Below are 15,405 nucleotides of genomic sequence, written 5' to 3'. Positions count from 1 at the left end.
GGAAGGCGGCTGAGGGTTCCCTAATAACGAACCAGGGCTGTTTCAGGTGATGTGATTCTTTGGGGATTATCTCCCCTCGCTGATTACATTCCAAATGGAGATGGGTCGATTTCTGATCATTAACGTGGTGAGGTCGGCGCACAACGCCAGTTCTTGGCTGCCACAGACTTTGTGGGCTGAAGGCTACTATGCTGCCACTGCTTGACTCTCTAACGGGAAGGTGCAGGAAAATGGAGACACCAGAGACTCCACAAGCTGGCATCTGGAACAACCAACTCTGCCGGAGGAGCTCAGCGACTCAGGCAGCCACCCTGCAGGGAAACAGGCAGACCAGAAATGTTTCGGATCGAGAACCTTCAAAGTCCTGTCTTCGGGTCCCAGCTAGAAACGTTGAGCACCCATGGACGGTGAGTTTCTCATGCAGTGTTTTGTGCAGGGAAATGTCTCGAGCTAGGAGTCCAGTTTGAATGGCAGACAAGTGGGGTTGGATGGACCACACTGCCGATCACAACCCTCACCAAAGCTGCATGAGAACAGCAGAAACCTCCTTCTTCAGTTGCACTGTTGTATTTGACATCAGACTTCAAAACATAACACAGAGGGGGGATGAGAGCGAGAGAGATGTTGGTTAAGAGAGGGGGAAAGAAAGGAGAGTGGAAGGTAGTGGAGAGTTAGAGGGTGGAACAGAGAGGGTGGAGAGAGCATGAAGGGGTGGGAGAGAGAGTGGAGAATGAAGGGGCGGGAGAGATAGAGGGGAAGGGGTGGGGGGCGGGATAGAGAGGGGAGCAAGGCAGTTCCGAGACCGGTCAGAGTGTGTTGGTGGCGGGGCCCGAGTCCGAGCCGTGCTCCGGGTAGACCAGGAAGCCGGTGAAGGTGATGTACTTGCCGTGGTTGCTGTAGGCCCCGTAGCCGTCGTGCTGATAGCTGTAGAGCCAAACCCGGTCCCCGGGCCGCAGCGGCAGCATCAGGCTCTGGCTCTGCACCTCCCTCTGCCCGGACGGGCCGTCGTCGTAGATGATGGCCTGCACCTCGTCCTCGTTCTTCATCAGCTTCACCGACATGGTCTTGTGCGGCAGCTTGCCCACGTTGAAGGCGAAGTAATAGGCGCCGGCCGCCCGGCAGGTGAACACGCCGAGCGACGCGTTGAAGTCGCCGCCGATGTTGACGAGCTCGGTGTCGAAGGCCAGCGGGTCGTGTCTGTAGCGCTGCCCGCTGCTGCCCACCACGCTGTGGGTGAGGGCCACCGAGAAGGCGGAGCGAGGGGCCGGCAGCGGCGGCGAGGGGGACGCCTCGGCCTCGGGGTACACCAGGCTGCCGCTGAAGGTGGTGTAGGGGCCGCCGTCGCTGAAGAGAGCGTACTCGGGGTGGCCGTGAAGCCGCAGCCAGACGGTGTGGCCGCGGGCCAGCCGCAACATGGTGCTCTGGCTGCGGGCTCGGCGCACCGGGCCGCGGTCCTCGTCGAAGGCGACCGCCTGCACCTGGCTGCCGTCCTTCATCAGCATCACCGACAGCCCCTTGTCCGGCTGCTTGGCCGCCGTGAAGGAGAAGTAGTAAGCCCCGGGCACGCGGCACGTGAACACGCCGCGGCTGCCGTCGAAGTCGTGGCCGATGTTCACGTAGACGCGGTCGAAGGTGACGGCCATCCGCGGCCCGCCCACCATGCTGCGGCTCCGCGACGCCGAGAAGGCCGAGTGCAGCTCGTCGCCCGGGGCCGCGGCCCGACCCGGCGCCGCCCGGCTCCACGCCACCCACAGCACGACCACCAACAGCTGGGCGCGCTGCATCATCCCCTGTGGGGCACACACGGAGCGGAGTTAGGGGCCCGGGGGAGGGCCGAGGCGCGGACACAACCGGAGCGCGGGGTGCACGGCAGTCGGGGGCCCGCTGAACGGGAGGGAAGGAGAGAGGGAGGGAGGGAAGGAGAGAGGGAGGGAGGGAAGGAGAGAGGGAAGGAGGGAGGGAGGGAGAGAGGGAGGGAGAGCGGGAGGGAGGGAAGGAGAGCGGGAGGGAAGGAGAGCGGGCCCGCTGAACGGGAGGGAGGGAAGGAAAGGGAGGGAGGGAAGGAAAGGGAGGGAGGGAAGGAGAGAGGGAGGGAAGGAAGGAGGGAGGGAGGGGAGGGCCCGCTGAACAGGAGGGAGTGGATGACGTTGACCGGGAGGGTGGGTCACGGTGACCAGGTGGGAGAGGAGGCTGGTGTCCGGGGGTGGGGGGGTGGCGGTAACTGGTAAGGATAAGAGGATCCCGGTGACCAGGAGAGAGAGTGAGTCTTGGTTACTGGGAGCGAGCGTCCCGGTGACCATGAGTGTGGGTTAGTCCCGGTAACTGGGAAGGAGGAGGGAGGATCCCGGTGAGCGGTAGGGTGGGCGAGTCCTGGTCACCGGGAGGAAGAGGAGGCTAGTAACCGAGGGAGGGTCTCCGGTGACCGGGAGAGGGAGGGAGGGACTACGATGACCAGGTGGGAAGGAGGGGGCCTCAGTGTCAGAGATAGAGGAAGGGAGGGGGGGGTGATTGGAGAGGAGGGAGGGGGTGTGGGTCTCGGTGACCGAGGGGTGTGATGACGGGGAACGAGGGGCGGCTGGTAACCGGGAGGAAGGGTCCTGGTGACCAGGAGGGGGAAAGGGTCCCAGTTACTGGGAGGGATTGTGGTGCCTGGTGAGCGGGAGCGGGGTGGGGAGTCGATGACTGGGAGGGAGGGTCCCGGTGACCAGGAGGGAGGGCGGCGATGTCCGGGGGAGAAGGGGCAGGGAGGGTCCCGGTGATCGGGAGGGTCCCGGTGATCGGGAGGGTCCCGGTGATCGGGAGGGTCCCGGTGATCGGGAGGGTCCCGGTGATCGGGAGGGAGAGAGGTGTGGTTCTGCTAACCGGGAGAATCCCGGTGACAAGGGAGGAAGGGGAGGCTGGTGACCGTGAGGAACCCAGTGACCGGAAGGGCGGGGAGCTGGGGGATACGATTACCGGGAGGGAGGGAGCGGGGAGCCCAATGAGCGGTTGGGGGGGTTGGGGGGATGACCGGGAGGGAGGATGAGTCACGGAGGCCCACTGACCGGGAGGGATTGTGGTGCCTGGTGACGGGAGTGGTGGGTGGGGTGTCGGTGACCGGGAGGGAAGATCGTAGTATCTGGAGAGTGAGACACAGTGAACGGGAGGGAGGGTCTCGTTGACAAGGAGGGTGGACCGGTGACCGGGATGGAGGGGAGACTGGTGACAGGATGCAGTGACCGGAAGGGGGAGGCGTATCACAGAGGGATCTGGGAATACAGATACATAATTCCCTGAAAGTGGTGTGACAGAAAGATAGGGTTGTAAAGAGAGCATTTGGCATATTGGTCTCCATAAATCAAAGTGTTGAGTATAGGAGTTGGAATGTTATAGTGAGCTTGTGAGAAACATTGGTCTGGCCAAATTTGGAGTGTTGTGTGCAGTTTTGGTCACCTAACTACCGAAGGATGTCAATAAGATTGAAAGAGTGCAGAGATTTTATAATGATGTTGTTAGGACTTAAAGGGAATTATTGGGAAAGGTTAGGATTTTATTCTCTGGAGTGTAGAAGAATGAGGGTAGATTTGATGGAGGTGTGCAAAATTATAATGGGTATAGATAGAATAAATGCAAGTAAGCTTTCTCCACTGAGATTGGGTGAGACGAGACATGGGTTAAGGGGGAAAGGGAAAAGTTTAAAGGGAACATTGGGGGAACTTGTTCGTGCAGAGTGGTGAGAGTGGAACGAGCTGCCAGCTGAATTGGTAAATGAGGGCTCATTTTTGACATTTAAGAAAAATTTGGATAGCTATATGGATGGTCTCTGTGACCCTGAACTGCAGACACCTGTGCCCTCCCATGCATATGCTCTCCTGCTCCCTGTCACATACATGCACACGTTCCTAAACCTTAATTCCTGGTACTGTGGCAGCTCACCACAAGGTAGGCGAACCGGCCCCGCGCCGGGGCAGCTGGCCAAAATGGTGCTGTCGGGGGTTTCCCTTCCTTCCAGCTTGGGGCTCAGAAACACACACTTGGGGACCACGTGACACCCAGATGATGTCAGTGCCCTCCAACGTGTTTCTCAGCCAGATCTGGGCTGGGAGTATAAGTGCAGCCCAGCAACCTACAATAAACTAGTCTGCTCACTGAGCTCAACCCGTCTGGTTGTGTGTGTTATTGCAGGAGCAGTGTAGCCACCGCTACAATTGGTGACCCCAACTGGTTCAAATGTCTTTGAACCCATCATGAGCGAGCCTGGGATCAGTGCTATAGCCGTGAAACTGCCTGAATTCTGGGTTCAGCAGCCGGAGACTTGGTTCGTCCACATGGAGGCCCAGTTTCACCCGCCAAATTTCGTCCGACATGACCAAATTCTACCATGTGGTCGCTGCCCTGAACCAGGCTACCGCCAGATGCGTGCTGCACCTTGTTCAGCACCCACCGCCGAGGACAAGTACGAGAACATCAAGCGAGTGGTTACCGGGTCCCTCGGACTATCCAGATACCAGTCTACCGCTTGGGTGCTGCACCTCAATGTCCTGGGGGACAGGTCCCCAATGGGAGGAATGGACGAGATGCTCACACTCATGGGTGAGCACACCAACTGCCCACTTTTTGAGCACATCTTCCTTGAACATATGCCCGGGGACATCCGCCCACTGCTGGTTCAGGAGAGCTTCACTGACCCAAGGAAGGTCGCCCAGAAGGCCCAAGAGCTATGGCTCGTATGATTCTCAGAAGGCTCAGTGGTCCAGCAGGTCATGAGGCACGGGCACGACCACGCCAAGTCCGCCCCTAGTGCTGCGGTAGAGCATCCGGCCCCTGCAGGGGCCCCCAAGAGCATAGCCAAGGCCACAGTATCCGCTTCAGGCCTCTGCTTCTACCACCAGTGCTGGGGAGCCAAGGCTCAGAAGTGTCGTCAGCCCTGCTCATTCCAGGGAAACGACCAGGCTGGCTGCTGTTAATGGCTGCAGCGGCTGGCCAAGGACTTAGCCTTCTCTATCTGCGGGACTCAGTCAGCGGCCGGCGGTTCCTCGTTGACACTGGAGCCCAGATCATTGTCATACCATCCACAGCCATCGAATCCAGGAACCGACCTTGTGGACCTCCCCACCATGCGGCCAACGCAATGGCAATCGGACGTATGGAGACAAGACAGTCCAGTTCCAGATTGGCCAACAGAATTTCACGTGGTGATTCACCGTCTCGTCCCTCCCAACTGCCATCCTGGGTGCAGACTTCCTCCTTGCACACGGGCTTCTGGTGAACATTGGAGCAACCGCAGATGGCCACGATCAGCATGCCCAGAAATGAGTTATAGCAGATCCTGGATGAGTTCCCGACACTCCTCTAGCCACAGTTCGCTGCCTCACCACGCTTCGGGGTGTCCCACCACATCCTCACCCAGTACCTGCTGGTTCACGCCTGTCACAGTGCGAGGGTCTTCTCCAAGGTTGACCTGGTGCGTGGATATCACCAGATCCCGGTGCACCCTAATGACATACCCAAGATGGCCATCATCACCCCTTTTGGCCTGTTCGAATTCCTGCGCATGCCATTCGGGCTCAAGTATGCCACTCAGACCTTCCAGCGTCTCATGGATTCCGTGGACAGGGACTTGGATTTTGTATTTATTTATTTGGACGACATCCTTGTTGCCAGCAAGAACAGGGCACAACACAGGGCCCACCTACGTGCCCTTTTCTCCTGGCTGGCCGACTTTGGCCTTACCATCAACCCAGCCAAGTGCCAGTTCGGGAAAGAGTCCATGCAGTTCCTGGGCCATAACATCATGGCTGAAGGAGCCACGCCCGCCACTGCCAAGGTTGCTGCCATCAGGGAGTTCCCACACCCAAACAGCTTCAAGGGGCTGCAGGAGTTCGCGGGTATGTCAACTTTTATAACTCCTTCATCCCGGGAGCTGCGCGCATCCTGCAGCCGCTATTTGCCCTCATCACAGCCAAGCACAAGATGCTTGCTTTGAACCCGGAAGCCTGCACCGCATTCGAGGCCACCAAGGATGCCTTCACAAAGGCCACCATGCTCGCCCACCTGCACACCGACCTGCATATGGCACTCTGTTGATGCCTCTGCAACAGCTGTCGGTACCGTTCTGGAGCAGCAGGTGAATGGGCATTGGAAGCTGCTGGCATTCTTCAGCTGCCTGCTCCGCCCGCCGGAACACAAGTATAGTGCCTTCAACCGCATGTTACTGGGCATGTACCTGGCGGTGTGGCATTTCCGCTATTTTTTGGAGGGGACCACAAACCCTTCACCCAGGCACTCGTGATGGCAAAGGATCCCTGGTTGGCCCGCCAGCAGCGTCATCTCTCCTTCGTGTTGGAATTTACCACCGACATTCAGCACAAGGTGGGGAAGGACAATATGGTTGCCGATGCACTCTCACAACCAGCCATCTGCGCACTGATGCCTGGCCTCGACTTCGACCAGCTCGCCCGGGACCAGGAAGCTGATGAGGAGACAAGGTCCTTCAAGACCGCCATCACCAGCCTGCGGTTCCGAGACCTCCGGACTCTGAGTGGCGAAAGCACCATCCTGTGTGATATCTCCTTGGGTACCCTGTGGCCAGTGGTTCCGCAGTAGTGGCACAGGCTGGACTTCTGTCACATCCACGACTTTTCACATCCATTCATCAGGTCCACGGTCCGGATGGTGGCAGAACTGTTCATATGGCATAGGCTGCGGAAGCAGATTGCGGGTTGGGCCAGAACATGCACCCATTTCCAGACATTACAGGGCACTCGTACAGAAGTTTGAGCATGTCTGGGAACGGTTCAGCCACATTCACGTGGACATTGTCAAGCCCTCACCCGTTTTTCAGGGCAACCATTACCTGTTTATGGTGGAGGACTGCACCACTCGCTGGCCCGAGGTGATCCCGATGCCAGACGCCTCCACCGACTCCTGCTCCTGAGCCCTGTTGCATGGTTGGGTCGCCCAGTTCGGCATCCCAGCTCACCTCACCAGCGATCGGGGCGCCCAGTTCACATCTGCGCTCTGGGCACAGCTCGCCAACAGGTTGGGGATACAGCTGCACCACACCACGGCCTACCACCCACAAGCCAATGGACTGGTCAAACATCTGCTCCGCCACCTTAAGTCAGCGCTCATGGCCCGCCTCACCGGTCCTGACTGGATGGACGAAGTGCTTTGGGCATCTGCTCCTCTTCCAAGGAAGATGTGCAGGCGTCATCAGCTAAGCTGGTCTACGGTGCGCCGCTGGCGCTACCTGGTGAGTTCGTCAGTGGACCTCACAATCCCCAGCGGTCGCCGCATGAACTACTTCCTAACCTCAGGGCACGCTTGGACTCCTTTGAACCCCCACCGCCGCCCAGGGATGGCACCCGCCCAACTCACGTTCCTGGCGAACTGCTTTCCGCGGAGTTCGTTTTTGTTTGGTGGGGCCCAACCGTGGCACCTCTGCAGCAACCGTAGGAGGGGTCATACAGGGTTAAACAGTGAACCGGCTTGACATTCACACTGGACTTGGGTGGCAAGCATGAGCTGTTTACCATGGACATGCTGAAGCCAGCGCACCTCAATCCCACCGAGCCCCCGTGGTCGTTGCCCAGCCCAAGAAGCGAGGCCACCCAGCAGAAAAGAACATTGGCGCCAGTTCTGGGGGGGGGCTGTGTGGCGGCTCACCACAAGGCAGGTGAACCGGCCCCGCTGTAACCCACACAGTGGGGCAGCCAGCCAAAATGGCGCCATCGGGGATTTCCCCTCCTTCCAGCTCGGGGCTCAGAAACACACGCTTGGAGACCACGTAACGTCCGGATGACGTCAGCACCCTCCAGTGTATTTCTCAGCAGGTCCAGACTGGGATTATAAGTGCAGCCTAGCAGCCTGCAATGAACTAGTCTGCTCACTAAGCTCAACCTGCTGGTTGCGTGTCTTATTGTTGGAGCAGTAGCTGCCGCTACAGTACCTTAATTCCTGGCACCTTCCACCAACCACTGCCCATCCTCATTCCCACTCTCAGAACCCTAGTCCCTGGCCATCTGCAAATCTATCCCGAGTTCCTCCTGGCCTTTGATGCGTGACAAATACCATCCCCACCCCTCCCTGCACTACTGTTAAGGAATCTCACCAAACATCACCAGTCTCAAGGGTAAGGTTGAATCCTCATCATCTCTCACATAACAAGAGCTATCCACAGAAAATATCAACAAACTACACGTACTAAAAGGCTACCATTGAATATTATCAGTATAACATGCATTCTTTTACTTGTACCATTTCATGGATTGAATAGGTAAGGTTCCAGATGGCATGGTTAGCATAGTGGGACTGGAGTTTGGATCCTGCATTGTCTGCAAGGAGTTTGTACGTTCTCCCCGCATCCCTAGGAACTCCAGTTTCCTCCCACCCTTCAAAAATGTACCGTATGTTATGAGTCAGTTGGGTGTAATTGGGCAGCATGGGCTTGTGGGCTGAAAGGGCCTGTTATTGTACTGCATTTCTAAATTTAAATATAAACATTTAGAATATTCACCAAAGTACTGTTTAGTGCAGCAAGCATGCATCTTTATGCGATAATTATTTGATCAAGGGCATTCTGTAGTTTATCCTCACTGGAACCCTGGCCTCACCCAAATGGAAATTGATCTCTGTCACATCCTCCACCCCCTGCAACTTCATACAAACTTTGTTTTCCTCACTTTAAAAAGGCCATGGCCCTGAAACATTAACTCTGTTTAATCTGCTCAGTCTCTGGTGCGTTTTTATCAAACCTCATCATTGCCTAGTGACCTGATTTACCACTTATGAACTGGCTGCTGCATGCTTCCTTTGACATGAACTTCTCTGTTTGCGCTTCTAGCACTGTGGACAGTCAAATGATGAATAAGGTCAAACTTGAAAGGAAAAATAAGGAAAACTTGCTGCACAAGAGTCATGAAGGATTCCCACCCAACCCTCCTGCAGGAGCTCACCCAGGAACCATTTACAAATGAAGAGGTTTTCTGGTTCCTCCACACTCAGACCTCCATCCTCTGGTAGAAATAATATTCCAGTTTATTTCCTGAATGGTATGTTTACTGCTGGAGACCCATTTGCTGATCCTTTGTCAACCCTGTGCCCTTTCAGTCAGAACTAATTGCTGTCCAGTTCCAGTCCAATTGTTATTTGTACGAAGGCTGACAAATCACTGCTCCATCATTACCAAGATTTGGCTGTTTATATTCAACAAGGTGGTCCCTTGACTGGTTCTCAGCTGTTGTCTCCCTCATGGACAATAAGAAGTAAATTGCTAATTAATGTACCATTACGGTTCTTACTGACATCTCACCATTATAATCCGGTCATAAACTGAGCCATCTGCCCATTTTCCCATGTTCAGTTATTGCCAGACAGATTTTGGATTCTCCAAACCACAATGAATTCTAACAATTGTAAAACAGGAGTTGGCCAGAATGATGCCTTCCCATGGTTTGTGGTTCCTAACACTAAATGTTGTAAATGAAGAGTAAAACATCTCCAAAAGACACACAACCCCATGGCCTCAAACACCAAGAAAGACGAGGACAGTAGGCTCATGGCAACACCAGCTCTGACACATTCTCCAGGTAAGAGCATCCGGACCTGGAAATGTGTTTCTGGAGTGTCTCTGTCCAATTCCAGAGCTTCTTTCCCAACAGGGAGCATCTTCAGCAGGACATCAGGGGTTGCCCTTTTCAAGGGCAACTAGGGATGGGAAATAAATGCAAGCCTTGCCAGAGAAGCTCATGTTCCAATCCATGAAACTATGAAAATGTAGATAATCTGTCAGCTAATCAAATGTTATTAGGAAGCATTTAGTACTAATCATCAGCCCAAAATGTCAGTTATGTATTTTTTTTAATCTCTTCTATATAAACCTGCAGAATTTCTCCAGCATTATATTTTTACATCAGTTACTCAACAATTCAGTTCACCAGCATCTGCCTGGTTCTTGAGTTCAAACCACCACTGAACCAGAGAGATCCTTGGACTCCAGGTCCGCAGTCCCTTAAGGTGGGTAAGAAGGCTTATGGTGTGTTGGCCTTCAGGAGATTGAGTTCAAGAGCCATGAGGTAATATAACCACTTAGAGCACAGAACAGGCCAGTTCGGCCCTACTAGTCCATGCCGTAACAAATCCCCACCCTCCTAGTCACACTGACCAGCACCCAGTCCATATCCCTCCAGTCCTCTCCTATTCATGTACTATCCAGACTTTCTTTAAACGTAACCAATGATCCCGCCTCGACCACGTCTGTCGGAAGCTCATTCCACATCCCTACCACCCTTTGCGTAAAGAAATTTCCCCTCATGTTCCCCTTATAATTTTCCCACTTCAATCTTAAACCATGCCCTCTAGTTTGAATCTCCCCCACTCTTAATTGAAAAAGCCTATCCACGTTTACTCTGTCTGTCCCTTTTAAAATCTTAAACACCGCTATCAAGTCCCCTCTCTATCTTCTACGCTCCAGAGAAAAAAGCCCCAGTCTGCTCAACCTTTCCCTGTAACTCAAACCTTGAAATCCTGTCAACATTCTCGTGAACCTTCTCTGCACTCTCTATTTTGTTTATATCTTTCCTATAATTTGGTGACCAAAACTGTACACAGTACTCCAAATTTGGCCTCACCAATGCCTTGTACAATTTCATCATAACCTCCCTACTCTTGAATTCAATACTCCGATTTATGAAGGCCAACATTCCAAATGCCTTCTTCACCACACCATCTACCTGAGTACCAGCCTTGAGGGTACTATTTACCACAACTCCTAAATCCCTTTGTTGTTCTGCACATCTCAATAGCCTAACATTTATACAATGTTGCCACTCTATAAAACTGGCTAGACAACATTTGGAATATTATTTTCAGTTCTGGTCACATCGTTGTTGGAAGGATGTTGATGCTTTGGGAAGGACGTAGAGGAGATTGTCCAGGATGTTGCCTGGATTGGAGAATGTGCCTTATGAAGCAGGGTTGACACCTAGGGCTTTTCTCTTTGGAGTGATGAAGGATAAGAGGCAATTTAATGGAGCTTATGAAAGGCTTGGATAAGGTGGACAGTCAGTCCTGTTCCCATGGGCAACAATAAAAAATACCAAGGGACATCTGTTTAAAGTGAGTGGAGGGAAGTTTAGGGGAGATGTCAGAGGAAAGTTTTTATACACACAAAGTGGTGGGTGCCTGGAATGCATTGCTGGGCTGGTGGTGGAGGTTGGTACAATAGGGACATTCAGAAGATTCTTCCATAGGCCCATGGATTTAAGAAAAATGGAGGGTTATGGGTGTGAGTCAGGAAGGGTGAGATTGTTGTGGACTAGGTTTACATGAGTCAGCACAACATTGTGGGCTGAAGGGCCTGGAATGTGCCAAAACACCGTGGGCTCAAGGTCTCATCGCAGATAATCTGACAGCTAATTTGCTGCCACAACAGCGACGTGGAGTGAGTGGATAATATATTTGTGGTGAGGCTTAAGATCTGAAAGCCAATCTCTAGAGATGGCAGTGTCATGAGTCAGTGCTGCATTTTCTGATGTTAATGCCTTGCAGCTTGGCATGTCAACCTGGAGCACCTCGTGTGAGAAAGAGCAGCAGCCTCGTGTTCAAACTCTAAATCATATCAGTAAGATATTAAATCATGTTGACTGACTGCTTGGGAGTTGGAGGGAGTGGATTTCATCCCAACTGGTGGACGCATCCCAGCCAGCAAAAGGCGTCAAGTGTCCACACCCCAGCGGGTGGACTGCGTCAGATGTCTGTTGGCTGTACCCTCCCCGCCCAGTGTATCGGGCTTTGTATATCCTGCCCGTCCAGTGTACCCCATCCCCTGTGCAATTGGGCTCTGTGGGTAATGAGGGATTTCTTAAGGTGATGTGTGAAGGTTGAGAAGCACTGGACTTCACCTTGCAGGAGTAGAAAGGGGGTAGTGCACTCAGGAAGCAGGGATCTGACCCAGCTTTACCCCATATACACATGGACCAGCACAGGTGAGCTGGCCAAGGCCTCAACCTGTCCGTTCCCCATCATTTGTAATTCATCTACTATCCAAAATTCTATTTAACTCTGCCTTAAATATATTTAATGAGACGGCCTCTGTGAATTCCACAGATTTACTACCTCTGGGAGAAGCATTTCCTCCTCATCTATGTCAGCGATCTCTTCCCCTTAGTCTTGATGCTCTTTCCCTACATCCAACATCACCTGTTTCTCATCTATTCCTTTCAAAATTTCATATTTCATTTAGTTCGTGTAGTCCCAATCTCTCCTCATTTGGCCTCTTAATTACCTGTCGCACCTGCAAACCAACCTTTTGTGATTCATGCACAACAGCACGCTTCTCAACCTTCACACATCACCTTAAGAAATCCCTCATTACCCACAGAGCACGATTGCACAGGGGATGGGGGAAAATGTTGGGGTTCGAGCCACCTTCTAACATATGTAGAGGCTCAGTGGTCTACATGGGGCTCCCCTCTGTAGGATTTCAATGGCAGTGAGGCGTCATTATTTAAATAATAGCTCATTTTAGTATTTTTCCTCGCATTTATCAACATTGGACTCCATCTGGCCCAGGTACAGGCCCATTCATTTAACCCAACTCTGCTGATTCCTTCTGCCCTCTACAGTTTGGTGTAATCGGCAAACATGTTTGGAAGAGAAGACCAAGTGTGTGCGATCTAAGAATAAGTTGTGGGCCCAGAAAAGTCCCTGCGGTCCCAATTCTCTAACCATGCTCATGCTTCTCTCTCCCCCCCCCCCCCCCCCACCCCCGCCAACTCAGCGCACCCTGAACTAACAGCCCTTGCACTCTGGAGCAGAGCTAGGACGGTGCATTGGTGGCACCCCACAGGCGTCTTGGAGATGGCCCCACCTCCGGGATAAGGTACTGGCGGACGAAACGCTGCTGACAGTTTTATGGGGCAGGGAGACAAATACGGGCAAACCATTTCAAGCAGCCTGAACAGTGAGGGAGAGTGGGGATGGCAAGTCGAAAGAGTCAAGGGTCGGCGGGGAAGGAGGTGGGTCGAAAGGGATGGTGCAAATTAGTTGAAACTCTCCAGGCTTGGTCTAATTCATCACAAGCCATTCTTTTTATAATCAATGAAAGGAGAACGATTCTCGCAACTCGCAGAACAGAAAGAAAACCAACAAACTGTAGTGCACCGATCACATTCACCTGCTCGTTGCTTCACACAAAAGGCCAGCCAGTCGGCGGTCGACTCAGGGAGCAGCGGGGACCCCCAGAGAGTCCTTAAAGCCAGGGGACACCCGTAGATCGAAGGCAAAGACAGCAGAGATGGCGGGGCGGGGGAGAGTGGACGAGAAGTATTTCGGGGAGAGGTGGGAATCAAAGGAATGCAGGAAACGAAGGTAGAGAAAGGGCAGAGTACGAGAGGGAAGGAGGGGGGCTGAGAGCTTGGGGGAAGCAGGGACTGAGTAATCGCCCTTTAGTTGTGGCCACCTCCTCAATGGGAAGATTGAAACGTCTGCAAGGTGCTGGTGTGGACGGGAGGAAAACAATGAACAGGGGAACAGACTGGCAGGCGGAGAGGGGGGAGACGAGGGGACAGGCGGTGAGGGGAGACGAGGGCAGGAGGGAGGGGGACGAGGAGGCAAACGGAGGGGAGGAGGACGAGAGGCGAGGACGAGGAGGCAGGTGGGGGGAGGAGGGACGACGAGGGGGCAGGCGGAGGGGGAAGACGAGAGACGAGGCATGGGATTGGAGGGGGTTATAGGGAAAGGAGGCAGACAGGGAGGCTGTCGCCCACCTCAGGTAAAAAAAGAACCATCCTGTCACATCCGACTCGCTGGGTGCCTGGCCAAATACTGACGGCGGCGGCTCGCTGACATCCCCCCCCCCCCCAGGTCGGGAGATGAGGGTGTGGTGGGCATGACACAGATCTGGGTTGAAAGCAGCCGCCCAACCCGGCACAGCGAGGACAGCCTCCCGCTCGCTGTGCCAGGCGTATCCCGGGAGCACTGGGTGGCCGGGATTCGAAGCGATGGTGATTGGAGACGGGGCGGGGGCGGGGGGTGCTCCTATGGGTACCCGCGCCCTTACCTCGGTGTCCCGGTCTGACTCGCTTCCCCCTTGCTGTGAAAGAAGGGGTGTCTGACCAGCGCTGTGCTTGAGAGGTGCTGGATGCTGGCTGCGAGGATGTAGCGGGGCGGGGCGCCAACAGTAAGAGGGAGGGGGGCGGGATCAGCCCGCCGGCTGCTCACGTCCTCGTCCGAACACCGATGCACCCGGCCGAAGTCTGCTCCTGTTGGGGGGACGTGTTGGTCCGTGTGGTGAGATGTAATTACACCATTAGGTCACCAGGGGTCATCTCAGTGACCTTGTATATAAAGCAGCCCAGAGCTACAGTCTATCCTTCCAGGTTCGTCTTGCAGAGAGACAAGACCTCTTAGTATACATATTAGTTTATTAAAGCTGTCTTATACTCGCACTGCTGGTGTGGTTATTGTCAGTACAGTCTGGACGTCTAGTCTCATCTCCTCTCATTGCTGGTGAGTCACGCCTGCATCCCAGTTCCAATACATGCACAGTCACAGAAGACACTGATCTTTTTAATTTAGACATACAGCACGATGACAGGCCATTTCCGCTTACGAGTGCGTGCTGCCCAATTTACACCCCATTAATCCACACCCCCAGTACATTTTGAAGGGTGGGAGGAAACCAGAGCCCCTGTGGAAACCCCACACAGATACTGGGGAGGACCCCTTCCAGACAGAGCGAGATTCGAACCTCTTCTTGATCGCTGGCGCTGTGAAGGCGCTAAGGAGACCAGTGCTTCTCCACCTTTTTCTCTCCACTCACATCCCACATCCTTATGCCATAGGTGCTCTGTGATTAATCAAGGATTGTTTAAGGTTGGATATGGGTGGAAAGAAAAAGTTGGAAAACCACTGTTTTAATCGTCCCTCATTGTCTCGTTATGTGCACAGTTTCAGAACTCCAAAGGAAATGGTCCATTGACAATTTTTCTCAAGCAAAATATTTCAGTAACATTTAGGACTAGAACAGTAATTCTCAACCTTTCCTTCCCACTCACATACTACCTTAAGTATCCCTTACTAATCACAGAGCACCGATGGCATTGGGATTGATTAAAGTGGAATGTGAGTGGGAAGAGAAAGGTTGAGAGGCACTGCTGCACCAACTGTGCCGTCCCGTCATTTTGTTCTGTAGTGTTAGCAGTGTTGTCTGCGCTGCAACAATGCACATCAACCATCAGGTTCTGCAGCGCACAACAGACCAAGCAAGCTGGGCTCATTTGCCTGCGTGCAGCCTATATCGCCGTTGAACCTTGAATCTTGATGGAGGATTCCAACCCAAAACATGTACCACTCTTTCCCACCCACACTGCTTAATATGTCTTGCTTCAGGTTCCAGTGCCGGCACTCTCCAGGCCTTGCCTT

General features: G+C 53.7%; 1 protein-coding gene across 1 annotated transcript; it reads right to left on the bottom strand.

The window, feature by feature from the left end:
• Nucleotides 1-713: 713 nt before the first annotated feature.
• Nucleotides 714-14,120, bottom strand: LOC138741314 (complement C1q tumor necrosis factor-related protein 4-like). The gene is made up of 2 exons (XM_069895181.1): nucleotides 14,042-14,120; nucleotides 714-1,790 (listed from the first exon to the last, which is right to left on the bottom strand). Exon 2 carries the CDS (start codon nucleotides 1,785-1,787, stop codon nucleotides 807-809), a length of 981 nt encoding a protein of 326 aa, XP_069751282.1. The 5' UTR covers nucleotides 1,788-1,790; nucleotides 14,042-14,120; the 3' UTR covers nucleotides 714-806.
• Nucleotides 14,121-15,405: the final 1,285 nt, after the last annotated feature.

This window comes from Narcine bancroftii, chromosome 1 (assembly GCF_036971445.1).
Source record: "Narcine bancroftii isolate sNarBan1 chromosome 1, sNarBan1.hap1, whole genome shotgun sequence".
Classification (NCBI taxonomy): domain Eukaryota; kingdom Metazoa; phylum Chordata; class Chondrichthyes; order Torpediniformes; family Narcinidae; genus Narcine; species Narcine bancroftii.
This window is presented reverse-complemented; position numbering and strand designations above follow the sequence as displayed.

Bases quoted from the DNA above. Each gene is read 5' to 3' on its own strand.
- LOC138741314 (XM_069895181.1), bottom strand. From the start codon at position 1,787: ATGATGCAGCGCGCCCAGCTGTTGGTGGTCGTGCTGTGGGTGGCGTGG.